At 37.7% G+C, this 10,845-nt stretch overlaps 1 protein-coding gene across 1 annotated transcript; it reads right to left on the bottom strand.

The window, feature by feature from the left end:
• Positions 1-1,595: 1,595 nt before the first annotated feature.
• Positions 1,596-2,123, bottom strand: LOC122814275 (vegetative cell wall protein gp1-like). Its single transcript, XM_044086868.1, has one exon. It carries the CDS (start codon positions 2,121-2,123, stop codon positions 1,596-1,598), a length of 528 nt encoding a protein of 175 aa, XP_043942803.1.
• Between the last annotated feature and the right edge of the window lie 8,722 nt (positions 2,124-10,845).

The raw sequence follows: 10,845 nt of genomic DNA, 5'->3' as shown, positions 1-10,845 counted from the left end.
TCTCTATATAAATATATATATATATATATATATATATATATATATATATATATATACACACACACACACACACACACACACACACACACACACACACACACACACACACACACACACGTGATATACAATGACATACATCTCTATCTATTAATATATACACATGCGCTATACAATCATATGGGTCTACTTCATAACACTGAAATTTCATAACGTTGAATTTCATAACATTGAGACCAAAACATCTAAATCCCAAAACATTGAAAACTCAGAACATTGAAAGTGTGCTTCATAACATTGAAAACTACAATGCATATGTAAATAACATCCTCTCCACCTGTAACAGCACCTAACTAACAAACACACTTTCTACTGTTTCTGCAGGGGATTGCCCCCCTGCACCCCCCATGTGGGGGGACCCGTAAATTAAATTTACCAACTCCAAGATCACACTAAAATGGAAAAAAGTTAATTTCCCAGGTTAGGAAATTAACTTTTTTCCACTGTAGTGCAATCTTGGAGTTGGTATATTTAATTTACTGGGGGGGGGGGGTTAGGGTGCAGGGGGGCTTGCCCCCCTGCAGAAACATCATAGAGAGTGTGTTTGTTAGTTAGGTGTTCTTGTAGGTGGAGGTGATATTATTTACTTGTGCAATGTAGTTTTCAATGTTATGAAGCACACTTTCAATATTCTCAGTTTTCAATGTTTTGAATTTTCGATGTTATGGTCTCAATGTTATGAAATTCAACATTATAAAATTTCAATGTTAGGAAGTAGACCCAATGATATACATCTCTATCTATCTATATATACACATGCAGTATACAATGATATACATCTCTATCTATATATAGACATGCAGTATACAATGATAAACATCTCTATGTATATATATATATATATATATATATATATATATATATATATATATATATATATATATATATATATATATATATATATATATATACACATGTGATATACAATGATATACATCCATATCTATCTATATGTACACGTGATATACAATGATATACATCTCTATGTATCTCTCTCTCTCTCTCTCTCTCTCTATATATATATATATATATATATATAGATACACATGGGGTATACAATGATATACATCTCTCTCTCTCTCTATATATATATATATATATATATATATATATATATATATATATACATGTGATATACAATGATATACATCTCTAGCTATATATACACATGCAGTATATAATGATATACATCTCTATCTATATATACACATGTGAAATACAATGATACACATCTCTTTCTATCTGTACATACAGATGCAGAGAAGGTAGGTTGTGGAAGGTCGTAAGGGAATTAAGATAAAGGTAAGAGGGTTAGAGTATGTTGTATGAGTGACAGGCTGAGGGTTCTGCTGCTGAGGTTCCTCACAGCTGTGATCCACTGGCAGATTGCTAACCATCCTGGGTAACATCACCACTTGGCCTTCTTAAATGGTGATGGACAGGGCCAGCACTCAATTAGTTAACAGATGAGTATCAGCATATGGTCTGTTCAGGTATCTAACCTGCTGATCATCTTTCCCACACAGACTGCCAGTTGTCTATTGGGTGGCAAAGATATCACTTCCAAAGGAAGTGCCACAGGTGAGTACAAATTTTCCAGCAAACAGTATATGGTTTCCTGAAGTGGGTAGTGCAGCTATGGCAGGAGGTACAGGGCTTCCTAAAGTGGGTGGTGCAGCTATGGCAGGAGGTACAGGGCTTCCTGAAGTGGGTGGTGCAGCTATGGCAGGAGGTACAGGGCTTCCTGAAGTGGGTGGTGCAGCTATGTTAGGTGGTAAATGGCTTCCTGAAGTGGGTGGTGCAGCTATGGCAGGAGGTACAGGGCTTCCAGAAGTGCATGGTGCAGCTATGGCAGGAGGTACAGGGTTAGGTGGTAAATGTCTTCCTGAAGTGAGTGGTGCAGCTATGGCAGGAGGTACAGGGCTTCCAGAAGTGCATGGCGCAGCCATGGCAGGAGGTTCAGGGCTTCCTGAAGTAGGTGATGCAGCTATGGCAGGAGATGTGGAGGTGACTGCGAGGGGCTCAGAACTAGATGTTGTGGGTGTTTTTGGTGGAGGTGATGGCATTGCTGCTACTGTCACCTGTGTGGGTGTGTGTGTACATGGACACATACAGGCCTTACCTGAAGGATGAGTGCAGGTCTTTATGCTGCTGATTATAATATTGAATATTATGAGTTAGTTGCCTATCATAACCTGCTTATTAGATGTTCAAGACATGGATGCCAAGAAATTCACCTGGAGAGTGAAAATTGAGAAGTGAATCTGGGCATCCATGTCAAGAACACATAATAAGCAGGTTATAATTGGAGACCAAATCATAATTCCTTCTAGTGCATGGAGCTTTTTATGCTCCATGCTCTACTAGTAACAGAAAAAAAACTAAGCTTTTTAGTGGCTTTCAAAGCAATAAACCACTTAGCAAGCAGAAAGGCAGTAAAACACAGTCTGGTATGTTTACACTCAAATTACCATTACTGTCAACTGTCCAGATATTTACAGAATGTTCATATTTTTGCCTCATGAGTTTGGTCTGTTCCTCATAAAAGTCCGAATCTGCCTCTACTGCATGGTATGCTGAAGACTGCTGCTCCTTCAGGTGCTCATCCTGCTGTAATTGTTTCCTAAGTCTCATAATGTGTGATACAGCACACAATGACACTATTTTTGAATATGAGACAGGGTCATAGTCAATATTCCAATGTCATCCTTGATTTACAGGTCCTTAAATTTGTTGTAAACTTTAAGGAGCTCTTTTTTTCTTTAATTTTAGAGTTTTTTTTATATTTGTGGCTACTGTGGTGGATTGCTTTTAAACTTCCCATTATATTTAGATATGATAGGTACTGTAAAGTCTACACATTTGTCTATGTTGTCATATAACTCTTTTGTGTAATTCCCTGCTGAGGTAATCTCTGTAGTTATGCTAGAATAAGTGAACCTTGAAATATCACCATAGAATCTAATAAGATTTGTAAGTTCTGAAATCCTTAAATCCAGATATAGTGGTGTCAGGTTTTGAGGTTCTAATTGTGAAGGTCACCAATTCCTGATCCAACTAAACAAAGGAAGGAAATGTCAGGGGAATCATACGTGAAGAAGCTGTATTCACTACAACAAGGTCAAGAGTATTTTGCCCACTGTTGGGTTCCTTAACAAGCCAAGACATTCACTTCTGCAAGGGCCAGCACCATGTCATAGTCATATTTGCCAAGAGAAGGGGCCTTAAGAGCCCTTGGGATATCAAAGATCCTAAAATCTGAAAGACAGCTCATTGTCACCCTGTCTTTTTCCAGCATAGTCTTGCACTAAGTAAAAGTTCATAATCTGTGATCATCAGGCATTTCCTAAACTGCCTAAGTAGCATCCATAGGGATAGGTACTCTACAATTCCTGTGGGGTTCCAGAAAAGGCTGATACATGTCCACAGCTTCATGGATGGTATCACTATCTGCAAAGTACAGGTTTACAATGTCAGTGTTGTGGGGTCCCTGGAACATTCAGCATGGTCAGATGACCAGCACCTCCATCACATGACATCAGCCAATGCCAGGCAAAGCAGCAGCACCAATGAGAGCATCTCACAGATACACATTTACTAATGTGGCAGCACCCCCAAACATTCTTATCAGTCCCCTTACTCTGAGCAAAGACATTCTTCCAAGTTCAAATATACACTGGGTGTTGCATTTATATGTTAATGTATGACATTATTACATTTATGATTCAGTCCTCCATCTTGTTTTCCCTCATTAGCATACCCTGACATGATAACTGTAACAATGTAGATCATTACCATGTCACTGTAGGGACACTAGCATACAAAATCCGCAGTAATCCTGCTTTTCATGCCCACCTTGCATGCACTTCTGAATTATACTCTGCACCCTGCACACAGCCAGTCTTCCCAGAAAATTACTTAGCATAAAGTGGGAAAGTTTTCTGAGTTTGGGGCCCTGACGTTAACATCAATTAAGCCAACCTAATGACCTTTCATTTATGATGTTCTGAGTGTTAACTGGATATAGACAGCAGCAGAACCCCCCCCCCAAAAAAAAAAACAAAAAACAAATGAGCATCCATCATTGTAAATTCAAGCCAGAACCAAATAAAAGTGCAAGATATATCCTGAATTAGGACCCTCCCTGAAAAGAAACTTTTGTTCCAAGTCTTGCATTTCAGTTTATACTTTGTATAGTGTTAAGGCACAATTGAAAGATGAGGCAATTAGCATATACAAAGCAGGTTTCCTATTAGACTGTTGTACATTAACACTGCACCAATGAATACAGACCCGCATATAAAAAGCAGATTTCCTATTAGTCTGATGTACATTAACACTGCACCGATAAATACCGATCCGCATATACAAAGCAGGTTTCCTATTAGTCTGTTGTAAATTAAAAGTGCACCAATGAATACAGATCCGCATATACAAAGCAGGTTTCCTATTACTCTGGTGTACATTAACACTGTCCCGATGAATACAGATCTGCATATGCAAAGCAGGTTTTCTATTAGTCTGTTGTACAATAAAACTGCACCAACGAATAGAGATCCGCATATACAAAGCAGGTTTCCTATTAGTCTGTTGTACATTAACACTGCACCAATGAATACAGATCCGCATATGCAAAGCAGGTTTTCTATTAGTCTGTTGTACAATAAAACTGCACCAATGAATAGAGATCCGCATATACAAAGCAGGTTTCCTATTAGTCTGTTGTACATTAAAACTGCACCAATGAATAGAAATCCGCATATACAAAGCAGATTTTCTATTAGTCTGTTGTACATTAACACTGCACCGATAAATACTGATCTGCATATACAAAGCAGGTTTCCTATTAGTCCGTTGTACATTAACACTGCACCAATGAATACAGATCCGCATATACAAAGAAGGTTTCCTATTAGTCTGTTGTGCAATAACACTGCACCAATGAATACAGATCCGCATATAAAAGCAGGTTTCCTATTAGTCTGTTGTACATTAACACTGCACCAATGAATACAGATCCGCATATAAAAAGCAGGTTTCCTATTAGTCTGTTGTACATTAACACTGCACCAATGAATACAGATCCACATATACAAAGCAGGTTTCCTATTAGTCTGTTGTACATTAACACTGCACCAATGAATACAGATCCGCATATAAAAGCAGGTTTCCTATTAGTCTGTTGTACATTAAACCTGCACCAATGAATACAGATCCGCATATACAAAGCAGGTTTCCTATTAGTCTGTTGTACATTAACATTGCACCAATGAATACAGATCCCCTTATACAAAGCAGGTTTCCTATTAGTCTGTTGTACATTAACACTGCACCAATTAATACAGATCCGCATATAAAAAAACAGGTTTCCTATTAGTCTGTTGTACATTAACACTGCACCGATAAATACCGATCTGCATATACAAAGCAGGTTTCCTATTAGTCTGTTTTACATTAACACTGCAACAATGAATATAGATCCGCATATACAAAGCAGGTTTCCTATTAGTCTGTTGTACATTAACGCTGTACCAATGAATACAGATCCGCATATACGAAGCAAGTTTCCTATTAGTCTGTTGTACATTAATGCTGCACCAATGAATACAGATCCGCATATATAAGGCAGGTTTCCTAGTAGTCTGTTGCACATTAACGCTGCACCAATGAATACAGATCCGCATATAAAAGCATGTTTCCTATTAGTTTGTTGCATATTAACACTGCACCAATGAATACAGATCCGCATATACAAAGCAGGTTTCCTATTACTCTGTCGTACATTAATACTGCACCAATGAATACAGATCCGCATATACAAAGCAAGTTTCCAATTAGTCTGTTGTACATTAACATTGCACCAATGAATACAGATCCCCATATACAAAGCAGGTTTCCTATTAGTCTGTTGTACATTAACGCTGCACAAATGAATACAGATCCGCATATAAAAGCAGGTTTCCTATTAGTCTGTTGTACATTAACGCTGCACCAATGAATCCATATCCGCATATACAAAGCAGGTTTCCTAATTCCTATTAGTCTGTTGTACATTAACGCTGCACCAATGAATACAGATCCGCATATACAAAGCAAGTTTTCTATTAGTCTGTTGTACATTAACACAACACTAATGAATACAGATCCCCATATAAAAAGCAGGTTTCCTATTAGTCTGTTTTACCTTAACATTGCACCAATGAATACAGATCCGCACATGCAAAGCAGGTTTCCTATTAGCCTGTTGTACATTAACACTGCACCAATGAATACAGATCTGCATATACAAAGCAGGTTTCCTATTAGTCTGTTGTGCATTAATACTACACCAGTGAATACAGATCTGCATATACAAAGCAGGTTTACTATTAGTCTGGTGTACATTAACACTGCATCAAAGAATACAGATCTGCATATACAAAGCAGGTTTCCTATTAGCCTGTTGTACATTAACACTGCACCAATGAATACAGATCTGCATATACAAAGCAGGTTTCCTATTAGTCTGGTGTACATTAACACTGCACCAATGAATACAGATCTGCATATACGAAGCAGGTTTCCTATTAGACTGTCATACATTAACACTGCACCAATGAATACAGATCCGCATATGCAAAGCAGTTTTCCTATTAGTCTGTTGTACATTAACGCTGCACCAATGACTACAGATCCGCATATACAAAGCAGGTTTCCTACTAGTCTGTTGTACATTAATGCTGCACCAATGAATACAGATCCGCATATAAAAGCAGGTTTCCTATTAGTCTGTTGTACATTAACACTGCACCAAAGAATACAGATCCGCATATACAAAGCAGGTTTCCTATTAGTCTGTTGTACATTTATGCTGCACCAATGAATACAGATCCGCATAAACAAAAGCAGGTTTCCTATTAGTCTGTTGTACATTAACGCTGCACCAATGAATACAGACCCGCATATAAAAGCAGGTTTCCTATTAGTCAGTTGTACATTACACTGCACCAATGAATACAGATCCGCATATACAAAGCAGGTTTCCTATTAGTCTGTTGTACATTAACACTGCACTAATGAATACAGATCCGCATATGCAAAGCAAGTTTCCTATTAGTCTATTGTACATTAACGCTGCACTAATGAATACAGATCCGCATATACAAAGCAGGTTTCCTATTAGCCTGTTGTACATTAATGCTGCACCAAAGAATGCAGATCCGCATATAAAAGCAGGTTTCCTATTAGTCTGTTGTACATTAACACTGCACCAATGAATACAGATCCGCATATACAAAGCAGGTTTCCTATTAGTCTGTTGTACATTAACAGTGCACCAATGAATACAGATCTGCATATACAAAGCAGGTTTCCTATTAGACTGTTGTACATTAACACTGCACCAATGAATACAGATCCGCATATATAAAGCAGGTTTCCTATTAGACAGTTGTACATTAACCCTGCACCAATGAATACAGATCTGCATATACAAAGCAGGTTTCCTATTAGTCTGGTGTACATTAACACTGCACCAATGAATACAGATCTGCATATACAAAGCAGGTTTCCTATTAGTCTGGTGTACATTAACACTGCACCAATGAATAGAGATCCGCATATGCAAAACAAGTTTCCTATTCGTCTGTTGTACATTAATGCTGCACCAATGAATACAGATCCGCATATACAAAGCAGGTTTCCTATTAGTTTGTTGTACATTAATGCTGCACCAATGAATACAGATCCGCATATACAAAGCAGGTTTCCTATTAGTCTGTTGTACATTAACACTGCACCAATGAATACAGATCCGCATATAAAAGCAGGTTTCCTATTAGTCTGTTGTACATTAATGCTGCATCAATGAATACAGATCCACATATAAAAGCAGGTTTCCTATTAGTCTGTTTTACATTAACGCTGCACGAAAGAATACAGATCCGTATAAACAAACAGGTTTCCTATTAGTCGGTTGTACATTAACGCTGCACCAGTGAATACAGATCCGCATATAAAAGTAGGTTTCCTATTAGTCTGTTGTACATTAACACTGCACCAATGAATACAGATCCGCATATACAAAGCAGGTTTCCTATTAGTCTGTTGTACATTAACACTGTCCCGATGAATACAGATCCGCATATACAAAGCAGGTTTCCTATTAGTCTGTTGTACATTAACACTGCACCAATGATTACAGATCCGGATATACAAAGCAGGTTTCCTATTAGTCTGGTGTACATTAACACTGCACCAATGAATCCAGATCTGCATATACAAAGCAGGTTTCCTATTAGCCTGTTTTACATTAACACTGCACCGATGAATACAGATCTGCATATACAAAGTAGGTTTCCTATTAGTCTGTTGTACATTAACGCTGCACCAATGAATACAGATCTGCATATACAAAGCAGGTTTCCTATTAGTCTGTTGTACATTAAAACTGCATCAATGAATAGAAATCAGCATATACAAAGCAGATTTTCTATTAGCCTGTTGTACATTAACACTGCACCGTAAATACTGATCTGCATATACAAAGCAGGTTTCCTATTAGTCTGTTGTACATTAACACTGCACCAATGAATACAGATCTGTATATACAAAGAAGGTTTCCTATTAGTCTGTTGTGCAATAACACTGCACCAATGAATACAGATCCACATATAAAAGCAGGTTTCCTATTAGTCTGTTGTACATTAACACTGCACCAATAAATACAGATCCGCATATAAAAAGCAGGTTTCCTATTAGTCTGTTGGACATTAACGCTGCACCAATGAATACAGATCCACATATACAAAGCAGGTTTCCTATTAGTCTGTTGTACATTAACACTGCACCAATGAATACAGATCCGCATATAAAAGCAGGTTTCCTATTAGTCTGTTGTACATTAAACCTGCACCAATGAATACAGATCCGCATATACAAAGCAGGTTTCCTATTAGTCTGTTGTACATTAACATTGCACCAATGAATACAGATCCCCTTATACAAAGCAGGTTTCCTATTAGTCTGTTGTACATTAACACTGCACCAATGAATACAGATCCGCATATAAAAAAACAGGTTTCCTATTAGTCTGTTGTACATTAACACTGCACCGATAAATACCGATCTGCATATACAAAGCAGGTTTCCTATTAGTCTGTTTTACATTAACACTGCAACAATGAATATAGATCCGCATGTACAAAGCAGGTTTCCTATTAGTCTGTTGTACATTAACACTGTACCAATGAATACAGATCCGCATATACAAAGCAGGTTTCCTAGTAGTCTGTTGTACATTAACGCTGCACCAATGAATACAGATCCGCATATAAAAGCATGTTTCCTATTAGTTTGTTGCATATTAACACTGCACCAATGAATACAGATCCGCATATACAAAGCAGGTTTCCTATTACTCTGTCGTACATTAATACTGCACCAATGAATACAGATCCGCATATACAAAGCACGTTTCCTATTAGTCCGCTGTACATTAACACTGCACCAATGATTACACATCCGCATAAACAAAGCAAGTTTCCTATTAGTCTGTTGTACATTAACATTGCACCAATGAATACAGATCCCCATATACAAAGCAGGTTTCCTATTAGTCTGTTGTACATTAACGCTGCACCAATGAATACAGATCCGCATATAAAAGCAGGTTTCCTATTAGTCTGTTGTACATTAATGCTGCACCAATGAATCCATATCCGCATATACAAAGCAGGTTTCCTAATTCCTATTAGTCTGTTGTACATTAACGCTGCACCAATGAATACAGATCCGCATATACAAAGCAGGTTTCCTATTAGCCTGTTGTACATTAACACTGCACCAATGAATACAGATCTGCATATACAAAGCAGGATTCCTATTAGTCTGTTGTGCATTAACACTACACCAATGAATACAGATCTGCATATACAAAGCAGGTTTCCTATTAGTCTGTTGTGCATTAACATTACACCAATGAATACAGATCTGCATATACAAAGCAGGTTTCCTATTAGTCTGGTGTACATTAACACTGCACCAAAGAATACAGATCTGCATATGCAAAGCAGTTTTCTTATTAGTCTGTTGTACATTAACGCTGCACCAATGACTACAGATCCGCATATACAAAGCAGGTTTCCTACAAGTCTGTTGTACATTAACGCTGCACCAATGAATACAGATCCGCATATAAAAGCAGGTTTCCATTTAGTATGTTGTACATTAACACTGCACCAAAGAATACAGATCCGCATATACAAAGCAGGTTTCCTATTAGTCTGTTGTACATTTACGCTGCACCAATGAATACAGATCTACATAAACAAAAGCAGGTTTCCTACTAGTCTGTTGTACATTAACGCTGCACCAATGAATACAGATCCGCATATAAAAGCAGGTTTCCTATTAGTCAGTTGTACATTACACTGCACCAATGAATCCAGATCAGCATATTCAAAGCAGGTTTTCTATTAGTCTGGTGTACATTAACACTGCACCAACGAATACAGATCCGCATATACAAAGCAGGTTTCCTATTAGTCTGTTGTACATTAACACTGCACCAATGAATACAGATCCGCATATACAAAGCAGGTTTCCTATTAGTCTGTTGTACATTAACGCTGCACCAATGAATACAGATCCGCATATACAAAGCAGGTTTCCTATAAGTCTGTTGTACATTAACACTGCACTAATGAATACAGATCCGCATATGCAAAGCAAGTTTCCTATTAGTCTATTGTACATTAACGCTGCACCAATGAATACAGATCCGCATATACAAAGCAGGTTTCCTATTAG

This window comes from Protopterus annectens, chromosome 10.part0 (assembly GCF_019279795.1).
Source record: "Protopterus annectens isolate FY-2018-M chromosome 10.part0, PAN1.0, whole genome shotgun sequence".
Lineage (NCBI taxonomy): Eukaryota > Metazoa > Chordata > Ceratodontiformes > Protopteridae > Protopterus > Protopterus annectens.
This window is presented reverse-complemented; position numbering and strand designations above follow the sequence as displayed.

What these genes read in the sequence shown, in the direction of transcription:
- LOC122814275 (XM_044086868.1), bottom strand. Translation starts at nt 2,123, where the DNA reads ATGCCATCACCTCCACCAAAAACACCCACAACATCTAGTTCTGAGCCC.